Source organism: Rana temporaria, chromosome 6, assembly GCF_905171775.1.
Source record: "Rana temporaria chromosome 6, aRanTem1.1, whole genome shotgun sequence".
NCBI lineage: Eukaryota > Metazoa > Chordata > Amphibia > Anura > Ranidae > Rana > Rana temporaria.
This window is the reverse complement of record NC_053494.1, coordinates 88,171,793-88,189,374: the sequence shown is the minus strand read 5'-3', so window position 1 is coordinate 88,189,374 and position 17,582 is coordinate 88,171,793. Positions and strand designations below refer to the sequence as shown.

General features: G+C 42.5%; 1 protein-coding gene across 2 annotated transcripts in view; it reads left to right on the top strand.

The window, feature by feature from the left end:
- Positions 1-17,582, top strand: part of ABAT (4-aminobutyrate aminotransferase) — a 396,642-nt gene that overhangs the window by 260,208 nt on the left and 118,852 nt on the right. For both annotated transcript variants that reach the window (XM_040356981.1, XM_040356980.1), the window contains exon 6: positions 13,872-13,921. In XM_040356981.1, the coding sequence (XP_040212915.1) occupies positions 13,872-13,921 (50 nt within the window). The remainder of the gene's footprint in view (positions 1-13,871; positions 13,922-17,582) is intronic.

The window sequence follows — 17,582 nt, the reverse complement described above, 5'->3', positions numbered from 1 at the left end:
TGAGATTTCCCTTATCGTGATATTGTGTGACTCGAGTTTCATCAGAAGTCGCCCTAGTGTGAACCAGACCTAAGATTTGTTTTACCCTCCATTATGAAGAAGTAATGTATAACAATGTGAATAATATTACTCCTATATGAATTTTAGAAGCCATGTTAATGTTCACTGTCATTAAGTATTACAATCCCCTATTTTGCTTCCCTTCAGAGACTGGGCCCAAGGCATTATTCCAACATAACGACCCCAAACACACTTCCAAGACTACCACTGCCTTGCTAAAGAAGCTGAGGGTAAAGGTGATGGACAGGCCAAGCATGTCTCCAGACCTAAACCCTGTTGAGCATCTGTGGGGCATCCTCAAATGGAAGGTGGTGAAGTGCATGGTCTCTAACATCCACCAGCTAAGTGATGTCATCATGGAGGAGTGGAAGAGGACTCCAGTGGCAACCTGTGAAGCTCTGGTGAACTCCACGCCCAAGAGGGTACGGCCAGTGCTGGAAAATAATGGTGGCCACACAATATTGACACTTTTGGGCCCAATTTGGACATTTTCACTTAGTCCCCTTTCACACTTGTACGACTTCAAAGTCGTGAGACTTTTCCGCAATTTTGGATTAGTACTACTTTGCCACAACTTTGGCATTAACCAATTAAAACATACATGGTGTGAGGTAATTCCTTTTCCTGCCATAGTGGTTTCCAGTTCCTGTTTGCTTTCCGGTTGTGGTGGTGTGGTGTGTTGTGACAGAAAATGTTTGCTACTCAATATATTGCCACAGCAGTTGTCATTGCTGCTGAAGCAGTAGCAGTGCATGAGGAAGAAGAGGAAGAGAAGCTGTTTGGAGCACATTGTTCCTAAAGGGAATAACCGGGAAGTGAACGTGTGCTAGAAAAATGTGCTTGGGAGGGGCTACTATGTTGAAAGGATTGAGTGGGACAAGGGTTAAAAAGCTGCTTGTGCTTACAAAGTTGAACTGAAATCGTGTCTATATTATTCAGGTACGATTTGCATGCTACTTGAGGGTTTAACATTGAGGTCTATGGACATCAACTTGCATGGAAGTTGCACCAAAGTAGTGCAGGGACTTCTTTGAAGTCGTGCCAATATGAATGGAAGTCATTGAAAATCATGGAAAATTATTTGTCCCAGTCCCAGCATGCTCCGGGTGGTGACGACCTAAGGGGGCGGGGTAATTATGTTGTCACCACCCGTAGTATGCTGGGACTGTGACGTCATAAGAGGCCCATATAAATTGTTGCGCACCGCACCCCTGGCATTACAGCGGGAAGGAGAGTTAAGTCAACATCGGAAGAAAAGAAGAGGGAAGAATGCGACGAGGAAGACCGAGCTGGCCGCCGTTAGTAAAAAAGCTTCAAAGAAGATAGCGGTGGCGCAGCCCGGCAGAAGGATGAAGGCACCGGAGAGCTGTAGAATAACCAGGGAGCGCAGTGAGCAGAAGAAGAGAGCGGAGAAGATGAAAGAAGACCCCCAGAGAGCGGAGAAGTCGGAAGAAGACCCCCGGAGCTGACTAATAAATGATTTTAAAAACGTGTAGTGTTTATTTTTTTTACACTTTTCCTCCAGGTGAATGGGTAGGGGTATGATGTACCCCATACTCATTCACCTAGGGTGGGGGGGCCAGGATCTGTGGGCCACCTTATTAAAGGGGGCTCCCAGTTTCCGATAAGCCCCCCGCCCGCAGGACCCGACAACCAAAGACCAGGGTTGTCGGGAAGGGGCCCTTGTCCTCATCAACTTGGGGGCAAGGTGCTTTGGGGTGGGGGGGTGCAGGGCCCCCCCTGCCCCAAAGCACCCACCCCCCATGTTGAGGGCATGCGGCCTGGTACGGCTCGGAAGGGGGGGGCTTGCTCGTTCCCACACCCTTTCCTGACCGGATAAGGGTCTGGTATGCATTTTGGGGGGGACCCCACGCCGTTTTTCGGCGTGGGGGTTCCCCTTAAAATCCATACCAGACTGAAGGTCCCGGTATGCTCATGAAGGGGGAACCCAATGCCGTTTTTTTCCCCAAAAAAATTGGCGTGGAGTTCTCCCTAATTATTGGGGGATCAAAGTCGCGTCCCTGTTCATTGAAGTCATACTTCAAGTTGTGGGGCAAAGTCGGATCCACAGTCGTATGACTGTCTTGTCAAAATCGTGGCCGCCTCGCGTGACTTTGTACTCACTCTTGTGAGATACTGTATATGTAAAAAAAAATTGGTAGGATGTGGACTTTTCGGTGAACAGCAGAAACAGAAGTGGAACAAGTGCATCTGTTTTCTGTCTACTGTACTATTTTTAAGCTTTTTGCCATGTCACATGTAGAGACCTGTGTTAGTCTGTTTCTCCTTGCCCTTCACCCATGGCGCAGGATGGGACTTAAAGTGACACTAAAGTTTTAAATAAAAAAAATAACAAACATGTCATACATACCTCCGCTGTGCAGCTCGTTTTGCACAGAGTGGCCCCAAACCTCATCTTCTGGGGTCCCTCGGCTGTATCGCCTCCTCCCCGCATCAATTAATCCCATCTGGGAAGGTTACCTTGCGGGTGTGCTCCCGAGTCCAGCATTTGCGTCCATAGACAAGAATGCCGTACTCGGCCCCACCTCCCGGCGCCCACATAATTGGATTTGATTGACATCAGCGGGAGTCAATGGTATTAATTAATGCTATTAATCTATCCAATGAAGAGCCGAGAAGCCAGCGTGTTTTCGATGCAGGACTTTCGAAAGCTCAGGTAAGTGAACCAAGGTGGCCAGTAATTAACAGATGTTTTTTTCACCTTAATGCATAGGATGCATTAAGGTGAAAAAACAGGAAGCTTTACAACCCCTTTAAAGTATTACAATAGATCAGTTATCCAAAGGTTTCCTATAATATGGAGTAGCTATCAGGTAGCACAACACTGATGAATATAACTCTGGCTCAGATTTTTGGCATCAGTTTACGGTTATGCTAGTCTTATCAAGGGATAGTAAGGTTCATTCCAAATTACTATAATTGTAAACTGATGCCAAGAGACAGGAGAAACTGCTGTACTAAAATCTGAGCCAGAGTTACATTCATCAGTGTTGGGCCACCTGATAGCTACTACCATATTGTGAGAAAACTGTGGATAACTGATCCATTGCAGGACTTTAAGTCCCATCCTCTACCTGTGTGCGTATGTATGTATGTATGTATGTATGTATGTATGTATATATAAAATTATTATTTATTTTTTCAATCACTTAAACTCTGCTATATTAATCAAAGAAACTGGTTAATAATACATGAATTAGCTGTTTACATTTGTTAAGGGTCTAATTCTCCTTTTTTTGGATTATTCTCAAATGTTTCCTTTACAGTATATACTGTATTTATGTAAGTGGGCCTGTTCTTTAAAATCTAACATTTGTCTGTCTGCCAGGTTATCAGTACAGTTTATTGTGGCAAAGCAATCAGTAAAAATAATGTATGCTGAAGTGTATAAAGTTGTCTGAAATAGATATGCTTTACTGGTATTTTCATTGACTGCTTTAAGACCCCTTTCACACTGGGGCGGGGGCAGCTTAGTTTTTGCGGAGGTATTCCCACGCTAGTGGCTGAAAAAGGGTTAAAACCACCCAAAAAAAAACTTGGGCTTTCACACTGAGATAACAAAGATATTTGCAAATGCAGTTCTATAAGTAGCCATTTTTTCCCTTAACCCTTTCACTACCAAGTCCATACACCATATGGATCTACAGAAGTGCCTGCAGATGGCCAATCCGTACTGCGTTATGACTTTATTTCTCCCTCTGCTATAAGCTTATGGTCATTCAATCTGGTGCTTTGGGGGGATCCAGGCGTGTGTCCCCCGCCAGTCAAATCGCCCCCACACCCCCTGATCCATGGCCGACCCGAGCGGCATCCCTCTTTCCCGCTCCTGCCGACTGCAACTTCTCACTGCACTGATCTCCGATCTGTCAGGCTGGGGAGCACGGCGGGAGGTGTGGTGCAGGTGGGAGTGAATTAGGTGTTTGGGAGGCTTGGTAAACATGTGTTTACTAAGCTCCCCCCTGTAGTACAGTGGATATAGGCAGCAAAAAATGACCATTAAAAAAAAAAAAAAACATAGTAAGACCCCCCCCCCCCCAGGTCCGCCCACACACACACACTCGTCCCTCCATGGCTTCCTCAGCTTCTCCTCCCAGTCAACTTAATCCATCCTGATTGGCCAGGGGTAGAAGCCGGAAGGCAGAAGCGAATCAATATTTGCTTATTGTCAGTGGGTGGGTTTGTGAAGCAATGCTCTGTGCCCGAGCCCAACATTTTTCAAGCCAATTAGAGCCTCAGGCTCTACTCACATGGAGCAGACCCTGTCAAGCAGAGATCCGCCTGCTCAGAGAGGGATCTGTCTGCTGATCCCCGCTGAGCAGGCAGATGACAGGTCTGTGTCCGCTCCTCTGAAGCAGAGCGGACACAGCCCACTCTTTATGGGGTGGTCAGATGGAAATGGACCGCCTGTCCATTTCCATCAGATGCCATCCGATCTGCTAGATGGATGTGAAATGGAATCCCCGTCTGTCTGTTTTAGCGGACTGGATCAGATGCAGGCGGGTGTAAATGGAAACATGTGCCATTTACATCAGTCTCTCCATAAAGAACAATGGGTGGTTCGATTGGGCCCGCCTTAAAAACGGACAGGCAGACCTGATCGGTGTGCTTGTGTGAAAGGGTCCTAAGGCCTTGTTCATACAGGGCATGCACAGCCTACCTTTACAGGGATGCACAGGTGTTCCGTGTATCTCTGTGCAGGCAGTCCCATATATGTCATTTGGGATGTAGCACCTGCACGAACAGCCGCTGCTCCCAGTTTTACATCCATGTAGGTCCGCATGCATGTCCCTGAGCTCACACTGTCTGCGTTCAGGGTCATGTACCCACATCCACACAGATGTCAGATTGCACCACAAACAGCAGCTATGCCTGTGCAGCCGTTGCATCCCAATTGATACAAATAAATTGAAATAAACCGCGTTCGTAGAATATAATGCAACAAAACCCCTTAGGGCAATAGAAAAAAAAGGGGTGAAATGAAATGGCCAATATTTTGCAGCAGCTATCGCACAGGTGCTAGACCCTGAAGTATAGAAGACAATTGTATAAACAGCGCTTGCGAATGTGTGAAACAATACAATTAATCGACCATAATATACATAATTTGCATGGATGACTCTATAAATAAAGTGCTACATGCTCAAAGTGCATAAGTGCTCCAATATTGTTGTTGGTGCTCCACAATTAGAACGGTGCCGTGTGTCACACTCCCCTGTTGTGACTCTCCAAATGGCAAGGACCCACAGCTTTGCAGTCTGGGGTCAGAAAAGCTTGGATTCAATAGGATCAGTTGGGAATCAAAACGTTTTCTCTGGAGCCTCTGACTGTGCCAAATTCCATAAGTGTTCAAAGTTGCTCAATCATAATCTTGTGGGAGACAAAGAAGGGACCGATAGTGAAGTACTGTGAGGTAAATTTGCGCTGGCTAGGCTCTTCTTACAAAAGACCAAAACGCAACAGGCATCAACATGGAGCTGCTGGTGGCGTGCGTTCCACGGAAGGCTGAAGTGATGATGTCAGCATTGTCAGTGGTTCGGGAGACTGGAAGTGCGTTAACGTGTTTCGTCCCCTCCTCCAGGGCGTCATCAAGGACATCACTTTCGGTTTCATGTGATCTAATTTATACCCAAAAAACGGGTCCCTCCTCTCACACAATCCAATAGGAAATAGTCAATTCCCTTTGGTGTCAAAGCACTAATCACTTAATATGACATCATGTCCTGTTACCATGTTGTATGTGCAAATAAGCTTTTAATAACATCAATATTTACAGAATACCAAAAGGATTTCCTTAACATATTATAAAAGTAGATATATTACAAATAACATAGAAACCACTAGACAATTTATCTAAAAATCGTATATATATCATACTGAATGAATTAACAATGATAAAAATGAAAATAAATAAAAATAAAATGAAATATAAATAAAAATAATATTAAAATAAAAAGAAATCAGATGGGGGGGAGGGGGGGATTGAGGAAAAAAAAAAAAGAAAATTAACCATAATATAAGGAGGGTGGGTTTAAATACCTCCCGACTCCTCCTACAAATACAGGCTGACCTGCGGTCAGTCTTACACTTGTACTCAGAGTCTCAGGTAACCGTGCTAGGGAAAGGTCTGAGGGGAAACAGGGAAATTTACTTAAGGTGTGCCAGGGTCACTTGGTCGGTATGCCTAAAAGGGGCCAAAAATAAACAGTAGGATGAGCTGGCAAAGAGATTGAAATGAAAGTAGCTGTATGTAACCACAAACCCCCAACGCAAGAATGCCTGTGACAGACATGTGGAACTGGGATATGTCTGGAAAAGAAAGCTGACTACCGCCAACCTAACTTCTCAACAACGAGAATACAGACCCTTCGACGAATGGCAGCAGAAACTGCACCTGTACTAAAAGCACTGCCAGGAGTGAATATTGAAGTGCTACCCTAGTTAGGCAGCAAGGAATGGCTACGTGTCATGCCCTGTGCTGGCAGAGAAGGAAGTACTAGGGAAACGAGAGTGGCCTATCCCTAAGTACATCCGCAAAAGTCTGGTGCCCAGACTGACTGGGCACCAGCTTGGAACCCGTTTGAGCTGAAAGGGGCAAAATAACCGAAACCGCAAGTAGGTACTGAATGTTCATGAGAAAAAGAACCCAGGATACTGAGATAGAAACGCCTGGAAGATATGCCATGCCGAGTCAAGAGCCTTCTAGGCTGAATTGAAAAAGACTTGAAGAAGAAGCTTCGTCTGTAACAAAAGAGAAGGCCGTATCGGGAGGTTCAAGGAGGGTGTGCTACCGTGTATAGAACCTGAAACCGGAGAAGGACGGATGGCAGCAAAATCTTCTATATCTGCTGCCCGTGACATGAACTCTGCAAACAAGAACAACATTGTTAAAAACAAAACATGACCACCGAGCCCCAACTTACCTTGGGAAAAGGAAAATACCTACTTACCCTAACCCCTACCTACGCAGGTGTCCGTGATTGACACACTCAGTAACGTAGAGCAGGAACGAATACGTGGCACAAGACTGAAAACGTGTCAGTCTCAAGAAACTAGCGAGGCTGAGCAACCTGAGGCAAATCAGACCAATTAAAAACGTAACACTCAAGCCTATGAACCTGAAGACGTGTCAGGCAAGTGATGTAAGTAATGAGATAACATGACGTACGAAAACGTAATGAAAGCCGTGAGAAGCGGATGAGGGGACTTGCCACTGTACAAGCCAATTAGAAATGAACATCTCAATCTGACAGTACCCTTGACGTGACAGGTAACCAGCAGTGGAGAGTGGCCATGAACTAACGTGAGGATATGGACGTGACATGTATGCCCAGACTATGAAAATCAAATGTAGGCAAGTGTAGGACTAGTGCAGCTGGACTGAGAATGTGACAATCCCATGAAATGCAAAGGCCGAGCAACCTGAGGCGTAGCAGGCAAATTAAAAACGCGCACTCAGGCCTGAAGAACCTGAAGATGTGTCAGGTCGTTGTGTGAGAAATGAAATGTCAAGATGCATGAACGAATGAGAAACGGATGAGGAGACTTGCCACCGTACAAGCCAATTAAAAACGATCATCTCAATCCGTAAGCACCCATAGACGTGATGGGTGAACCCCCCCAGCGGTGGAACGCCATGAATCTAAAAAAGAACATACTAATACTACCAACTGAAAACTAACACAACTGGAACCTGCATGAGAAACGAACACATTCGAGAACATGAATAGCATGAGAAACGAAAAACATGAGAAACATCAATAGCAGGAGATACGAAAACATGAGAATATAAATTGCATGAAAACATAAAATTGCAAAAGAAACGTAAAATTGCATGGGAAACGTGAACACGCGAGAACATGATTGCATGAGAAACGAAATACACTTGAGAACATAAAATACCATGAAAAGCTTAATCATATGAAAAGCGCAACTCACATGAAAAGCGCAACTCACATGAAAAACCGTAACTCGTATGAAAAAGCGTAACTCGTATGAAAAAGCGTAAACGTATGAAAACATGAACAATGAATTGCATCGAAACCTGCAAGAGAAACGTAAATAAATATTCGAGAACATGACTAGCAACGCAACGCAACGTAAAACGAAAAATAGAAATGTAAAATTGCATGAGAACATGACTCGCATGAGAAACGTAAAACCCATAAGGACAGGACTAGCATAAGAAACGTAATCTCATGACATGACAGGAATGAAAAAACGTAATTGCATGAAAAAACGTAGTCGCATGGGAAACGTAACCGCATGAGAAACGTAAACACATGAGAAACGTGAACACATGAGGACATGACTTGCATGGGAAACGTAATCGCATGGGAAACGTAATCGCATGGGAAACGTAATTGCATGGGGACATAACTAGCCTAAAAACGTAATCGCATGGGAAATGTAATCGCATGTAAAACGTAATCGCATCGGGACATAACTAACCTAAAAATCGCATGAGAACTACCATGAGATACGTAATCGCATGAGAAATACCATGAGAAACGTAATCGCCTGAGAAACGTAACGCATGAGAAACATGATCAAATGAGGACGTAACAAGCATGAAAAAAAAAAACGTAATTGCATGAGAAACGTAGTCGCATGCGAAACGTAGTCGCATGAGGACAAACCTGCATGAGAAACGTGATCGCATGAGAAAATCCATGAGAAACGTAGTCGCATGAGAAAATACCATGAGACATAAATCGCATAAGACACAAGATCGCATGAGAAACATGACACCATGAGAACATGAGTCGCATGAGAAACGTAGTCGCATGAAAAATACCATGAGACACAAATCGCATGAGAAACATGACACCATGAGAACATAGTCGCATGAGAAACGTAGTCGCATGAGAAAATACCATGAGACACAAATCGCATAAGACCTAAAATTGCATGAGAAACATGATACCATGAGAACGTGATCGCATGAGAAATGTAGTCGCATGAGAAAATACCATAAGACACAAAATCGCATGAGAAACATGACACCATGAGAACATAGTCGCATGAGAAACGTAGTCGCATGAGAACGTGATCGCATGAGAAACGTAGTCGCAAGAGAAAATACCATGAGACACAAATTGCATAAGACATAAAATTGCATGAGAGACATGATACCATGAGAATGTGGTCTATGAGAAACGTAGTCGCATGAGACCCTGAAACCCTGAGAAACGTAACTGCAATGGGAAATGTAGACGCACGAGAAACAAAGGCATGAAAAACATAAAGCTACCAGAAACCTGAGACGGGGAGATGCACGACACATGGACAGTAGTGAATTACAGAGCTGGACGTGAAGTATGGAGTATATGTACATGAATGGAGCTGAACATGTATTGTGGGAGTATGCATATTAATAGAAAACTGCATATGGCCAGAGCTGGCAGCCACAGAATCTACCCCCTCCCCCTGACACCATGTTGAGTGAACCTTGCTCTGCCCGCCCCCTAAGTTACTCCTAAGAACGAGCGGACCTCGTACTGCCACTCCCCCCGACTGGGGAACCCCCACAACCACTTAGCCAAGCCCCCCAGCTACCAATCAGACACCTGCTCCCCCTGCAAACTCCACCGCAGTGAGAGGAGCGAACCCCCGATGTGTAAGGAGGGAGACACGACTCCTGCTCAGCTGCAGCCATCACCTCCCCGGAGCGTGCGACTCCTGGAGCACCTGTCGGCACTCTGACGTCACACACGGAAGTAGCGTGTGTCGACTCAGAGGGGAGCCCTCCCGCCCGTGGATGCCCCATTGCCAACCAGATTGAGCTGGCCGTCCATCTGTGGGCCCCCCCCCCCCCCCCGACTGACTCCTGAAACCTGTAGAAAAAGGTTAGACACAGGGTTCTTTCAAGGAGCCTCACGTCCTGCCGAGACGAAAACCGGAAGTGACGTCAGACGGGATATGACAGGCATAGCACACAAGAAAATCGTCGCCCAGAAAGGAGGAAGGAGGGTGGGTTTAAATACCTCCCGACGACTCCTACAAATACAGGCTGACCTGCGGTCAGCCTTACACTTTTTTTTTTTTTTTCATTTTTGTTTATTTTTTCCTTATTTTTTTTCATCTTATTTAATTTCACTTTATTTTATTTCAATATTCTTTTTTTTCTATCATTGTTGATTCATTCAATATGATATATGATATTTCAAAAGGGTGGATCATATTAATAATATGGCAGGTGGTCCAGCATGAAAGCCAAATCCAGGAAATTACGTCGGCTGCAGGGGACCAGCAACCAGCGTGGACAGCAAACTGGAAGTCCGCACTGGTTTGATGGTCCCTTCCCCCTGACGTCACTTCCCGGATTCGGCTTCCATGCTGTCTTGCAGCATCCAGGAGAGTTGTGGCCTCCATCTGCCGGCCACTTCAGAATATTCTACTTTAGAATTACACTTCTGGATATCTCTGAGCCTCCTTGGGACTACCAGAACGCCGGACCACCTGCCATATTACTAATATGATGTGCTCCCTTTTGCAAGTGTTTTTAACCCTTTTGGGAAACATAACGTTTTAATTCTACACTTAGAGGCACCTTTTTTTTTTTCTTTTAATTTTACTTCCAGAGTTTGCTTCTCTCTAATGCCGCGTACACACGATCGGTTCATCTGATGAAAACAGTCTGATGGACCATTTTCATCAGACGAACCGATCGTGTGTGGGCCCCATCGGTGAAAAAACTAGGAACTTGTTTTAAAATTATCTGATGGTTAAAAAACTGATAGAAAAAAATCGATCAACTGTGGGCAAGTCCATCGGTTAAAAATCCACGCATGCTCAGAATCAAGTCAACGCATGCTCGAAAGCATTGAACTTCATTTTTCTCAGCACGTCGTTGTGTTTTACGTCACCGCGTTCTGACACGATCGATTTTTTAACTGATGGTGTGTAGGCAAGACTGATGAAAGTCAGCTTCATCGGATATCTGATGAAAAAATCCTTCAGACAGTTTTCATCGGATGAACTGATCGTGTGTACAGGGCATTAGTGCTGCCGGAAGTGCACGAAGACCCTCTTCTATTTCTATATAGACTGATATCTGCTTGGTCTGTCACTCAGAGCATCCTTATACACACTTTTATCTGTACAGGGATGTACGGAACACCTGTGCATTCCTGTGTGGGTAAACATGGCCCCCCCCCCATGGGCGTACACTTTAGTATGACACATGTAAACGATACTGTAGTACTAATTTAGCAGGAATTTCGTACGTTGCGTTTATATGCAATATTAATGATTTTAGTGTTTTTAGTGAAAATAGCGATATGATGAACATTTGCGCAATTATTGCGAGGCTTAAAAAAAAATCAGTAGCACTTTTTTTTTTTTTTTTTATTCTACAGGTCATGTGCTTTTAGGAAATGTCTAGTTTGAGGGGTCTTTTCAAATTCTGTAAGCTAATTGAAAAATGGTAACCTCTGGATTTTTGGAGTAAATTGTTATTTCCAATTTTGCATACCTTCTGTTTTCGCCATTTCTCAAGAAGGTGCAATTTTAAAATGTATAAATATTTTGTGATTTATTAACGCAAAGTTTTAACTTTTTTTTTTTTTTTTTATTTACGAGGATTTTAGCAGAAATGTTGTACATTTTGCCATGTATGAATCCACTATTAATGATTTTAGTGGTAAACATTTGTGCAAGTATCGTGGGGCCTTAAAAATCAATAGCACCTTCTGTTTATTCTATTGGTCCTATGCTTTTAGAAAATGTATGGTTTGAGGGGTATTTTACAAATTCTGAAATCTGTAAGGGAAAAATGAAAATTTGTATATTTACATCTTTGCATAAGTTCGCTTTTCACCGTTTTGCAGAAAGGTGCAGTTTAAAATTTACAAATTAGTAATTAAATATGTGCGCGCTCAGGACGTAATTCAGCTGCTGCCTCCCCTAAAAGTCCCTGAAACCAGGGTCTAGGTATTTGGGTAATATAAAGGAAAAAAGGGGGGTGAGTGGCGCTGCTGCCCACTAGGTTAGTGGTGTGGTAATCAAAGTGCTAGGTGCATTTAGGCAATAGGATTAACAAATATACTGCTTGCAGTAATAAATCCTTCTCGCAAGTCAGGTGATGCTTAAATCAAATAGATGCTTCACAGTGTAAGTGAATGAAACCAACAAATAAGCACATCAAGGCTAGATAAACCAAAACTAGATACAATAAAATAAAACAAAACCGCCCCTGAAGTGAGAACCACTCTGTGAATCGTTATTCCCAGGTATGTATTGTTCAGTAGGTATGGGTGATCTCCGGGGGTTTAGGTGCCCAATATAATAAGTGGGGGTGAATTCCTTGAGGTTATGACAACCTGTGAATGTAAGTGCTATGCTTGGTGAAATACTTCTAACGAATAATTGATGCAAAATGTGAACCTTTTTGAACACCCCCATTTTTTCCTTTATATTACTAAAATTTTGAAATATTTTGTTATTTATTACCTCCATATTTATATTTAGGGATTTAGCAGGATTTTTGTTTAAATTGGTTGTGTTTTTATCTGCCAATAATGTATTTTATGTGTATTTTTTGCCAATATATCGGTTTGATGAACACTTGCACAAATACCCCAGGGTCTAAAAAATCAGTAGCATCTTCTTTTTATTCTACTGAATATTCTTTCAGAAAATATATGGTTTGGGGAGTCTGCCAAATTTTGAATGCAAGTGGAAAAAAAATTAAAATAAATTGGAAAAATGGTCTGGCTACCAGACCATTAAAAATGGAGCACAGGGCCTGGCAGTTAAAGGGTTAAAGCAGTAGTAAACTCTTAAGTTTGCCCCTGAAAGATAAAGGCATAATGTGCCAATAGACTTGCCTTACAACGTGGCCCACTAGCACCACTGCAGAGGCTTCCATCTTCACCCGGTCCTCCTACCCGGTTCATGGGCTGCGGCCATTTGATCGGCCGAGACTTGATGACGTCACTCCCATGCATGTGAGCATGAGTCTCCGCTGGGAACACGGCTCTGAAGTAATGGCACATGTATGCTGTTCCTTCAGCGTGCATGCATCGGTGATGTCGCCAGCTACTGATCACTAGAATAGCTCCTAAATGGTGTACGTTTAGGAGATATTAATTTTACCTAAAGGTAAGCTTTATATTACTTTGAAGCCTAATTGAAGTGCAAGTCAGGCTGTATACATATGAATAAAAAATGTTATAGGTTTTTTTATTCCTTTTTTTTTTTTTCAGGAAGTCTCTTTATTACCGACTTTCTATAGTGCGTCTGGCATAGGGTATTTTACCTTTGCTGCAGCACTTGGCTATAAAAATACAAAAAAATAAGCGCATATTTATTACTGTATTGTATATGTTGCCGGGCTGCATTTCAGTTATTAATAACAAACCTTCATCTGGGTTTTAAAATATCAAAATAACAGAACAACATTTCATGTTCTTCCATGTAGATGGTCACCACAAATAGCTGGATTTCATGTTGGGTGAGAGTCAAGAAACAGAGGAAGTAAAAAGCTATATAGGTTATTTCTGTATACTATAACAGATCTTTTGTGACTAATTCACTTTAGTTATGCTTACGTTATTCTTTCTTTGTAATAAAAATAGCATTTGATCCAGAATGATGCAGTCGGCTAGGTTTCAGTTCTATTTCTACAGGCCTGCCCTTATCAGCATTTCGCTACAGTGATTTATGAGCCATATTACTTACAGGGTGTTTGTGTCGTCTTCAATTTCCTGACATCGCTCTTCTTTCCTCTGGACTGTATATCTGCTTATGACTTGTGGTTCATACATTTACTTGTATATTCTATGTTCCAGGTTATAATCACCCAGCCTTAATAAAAATTCTACAACAGCCACAGAATTTGGTAAGTGGAAGTAAATGTCACCTGTGCCATAACTGTGTAAAAATAAAGCACTTTAAAAAAATTACATCACATAAATAATATTTGTACAAAGTATAAAAAATGTATAGGATGTCATTCTTCATGTCAACATTGTGCTTGTTTTTGAGTGTTTACCTTTGTGAACTAATTGCTCAGAAACGATGGCCAGGACTAAACAATGCAGGCAGCGGGGGAATTAAAACCCTATTGAAATACAATAATGGCATGCACCACTCTCTTTTAACCCATCCAACTTTCTTCTGTGTGGGCAGCCAAGGTGAGTGTACAGATGCTGGTAAAAGGGAAGGCTGGCACCCGACTGCTCACATAGGACACCTTATAAGATTGTGCAGATCCTCATTAATGGACCTCAGCGGTACTTCTCATGAAAATAATGGGGGAACTAATGCGCAAACCACACTAATAGAAAACAGTGATCTAATTAAAAATGAAATAAATATATGAATGTGCTAAGCAGCAGCCACGACTAAATAAGTATTCGCACACTGACGATTATGATTAAAAAAGTAATGGCGCTTGCTAAAAAACAAATAATAATTATAATATGTGCAAAAAAAGTGGGTGCATATAAGTGCACAACACAAAATCGTGCATCTAATAACACAATGCAGTGCAATGATAATGCAAGGATAGTCCCAAAATAAAAATATACCATCAACATAAAATAAATGAATGAACTAAAATATTTTCCATGAGATTCATAAAATTCTTCATGCAATAATGTGCAAACAAGTGAGTCTTTATATGTGCTCCTCAAAAAATAAATATAATAAGTCCAATTGCATGCAAAAATAATGTCGATAGCAATTCCTGAAGCACCTGTCAGTTTGCGGTGCATTTTTTGATCACTTTACACTACAGGAATTGCTATGGTCATTATTCAATCACTTGGGGCAAAAAAATTAAATATTCCATGGACTCAACATGCATCTCAGCAAATAGCTTGGGGTGTCTTCTTTCCAAAATGGGGTCATTTGGGGGGGGGTTGTGTGCCATCTTGGCATTTTATGGCCTTCAAAACTGTGATAGGTAGTGAGGAGTGAAATCAAAAATGTATGCCCTTAGAAATCTTGAAGGCGGTGCTTGGTTTTCGTTGCCCCGTACGCGGCTAGGCTCCCAAAAAGTCCCACACATGTGGTATCCCCGTACTCAGGAGAAGCAGCAGAATGTATTTTGGGTTGCAATTCCATATATAACCATGGCATGTGTGAGAAATATATCATTTAGTGACAACTTTGTGCAAAAAAAATCAGTTTGTCATATTCCCGCAACTTGTGTCAAAATATAAAATATTCCATGGACTCGACATGCCTCTCAGCAAATAGCTTGGGGTGTCTACTTTCCAAAATTGGGTCATTTGGGGGGGGGGGGGGTTTGTGCTATTTGGCATTTTATGGCCTTCGAAACTGTGATAGGTAGTGAGGAGTGAAATCAAAAATGTACACGCTTAGAAAGCCTGAAGGCGGTGATTGGTTTTTTGGGGTCCCGTACGTGGCTAGGCTCCCAAAAAGTCTCACACATGTGGTATCCCCGTACTCAGGAGAAGCAGCAGAATGTATTTTGGGGTGTAATTCCACATTACCCATGGCATTTTGAGGCAATATATCATTTAGTGACAACCTTTGCGCAAAAAAAAAAAAGTATATATTTCCCGCAACTGGGTCAAAATATAATATATTCCATGGACTCGAGATGCCTCTCAGCAAATAGCTTGGGGTGTCTACTTCTCCAAAAATGAATTTGAATTGTCCCTGGCATTTTTATGCACAACATTTAGAAGCTTATGTCATACATCACCCACTCTTCTAACCACTTGAAGACAAAGCCCTTTCTGACACTGTTTGTTTACATAAAAACATATATTTTTTTTGCAAGAAAGTTAGGTTAAACCCCCAAAACATTATATCTTTATTTAAAGCAAAGGCCCTACAGATTAAAATGGTGGTTGTTGCCATTTTTTTTTTCCCACACAGTATTTGCGCCAGCGATTTTTCAAACACATTTTTTTGGGGGGAAAATATATTTTTTTTTTTATTTTAAAGCACTAAAACACACTATATTGCCCCAATTATTGATGAAAATAAAAAAAGATGATCTTAGGCCGAGTGGATACCACGCACGACATACTTTAAAATTTGCGCACAAACGTGCAGTGGCGACAAACTACATACTTTTTAAAAGCCTTTACAGGTACCACATTAGATTTACAGAGGAGTCTACTGCTCAATGACTGCCCTCGATCAGCCCCCCTTCGCGGGGTGATACCTCACATGCAGGGTGCAATATCTGTGTACATATGACGCTTGCGTTCGCCTTTGCGCAGAGCAGGGGGGGGACAGGGAGGCTTTTTTTTTTTTATTTGTAAACTGTTCCTTCCATTTTATTTATTGTTATTTCAGGGAATGTAAATATCCCTTATGATAGCAATAGTTAGTGACAGGTACTCTTTTTAAAAAAAAAAAAATGGGGGTCTATTAGACCCTAGATCTTTCCTCTGCCCTCAAAGCATCTGACCACACCAAGATCGGTGTGATAAAATGCTTTCCCAATTTCCCAATGGCGCTGTTTATATCCGGGGTGGGGGACATTCCCTTCCACTGAATGTAAAAGCAGTCTAGAGGCCAATTAGCCGCTAGGACTGCTTTTACATGGAAAGCCGACCGCTGGCTGAAAAGAACGATACCAAGATGATACCTAAACCCGCAGTGCATCATTCTGGTATAACCATTCAAAGTCCAGCAACATACTAGTACGTTGATGGTTCTTGTTGGACATGTATTGTAAATCATTTTTTTTTTTTTTCCATGCAGCCTGTTGGCTAAACGAAAAAAAGAATGATCGGTGGGTATGCCCACCATTAGAATACCTCCCTTCATCCACCCACTTGTAATGATGGGCATACATGCACCATTTATATATGCCAAAGCATGGGGGCATCCTCCCGCAAAAAAGTAATGCCGCGTACACATGGTCAGACTTTTCCACGGGAAAGCCTCTGTAGGAATGTCAACCGTATGTACGCGGCATTAAAAGCAAAATCGCTCCTCCGCCCCTAATGCCCCCATGCTTCGGCATATATGCTCTTTTTTTAACTGTGGTGGTGAAATCACCACCTACAGCGTTGAAGTCGCGGCTTTATATATCGTGGGAGCAAACGCTGTTGCTGTCACGCTAAATAAATCCGCGCTGCAACTGAATGGCGTACCTGCTAAGCAAATGATGGTTAACATTAAAACAAAGTAACATTACAGTATAACAGTAAGATCATACCATACCTGCAAAGCAAATACCAAAAAAAAAAATAGTACAAAATAAAACATCTTTTAACGCAACCTGTGCCTAAAATATATATATATATGCCGAAGCATGGGGGCATCCTCCCGCAAAAAAGTTATGCCGCGTACACACGGTCAAACTTTTCCACGGGCAAGCCTCCGTAGGAATGTCGACCGTATATACGCGGCATTAGGAGCAAAATCGCTCCTCCGCCCCTAATGCCCCCATGCTTCGGCATATATGCTCTTTTTTTAACTGTGGTGGTGAAATCACCTCCTACAGCACTGGAGTCACGGCTTTATATATCGTGGGAGCAAACGTTGTTTCTGTCGAGATAAATAAGTCC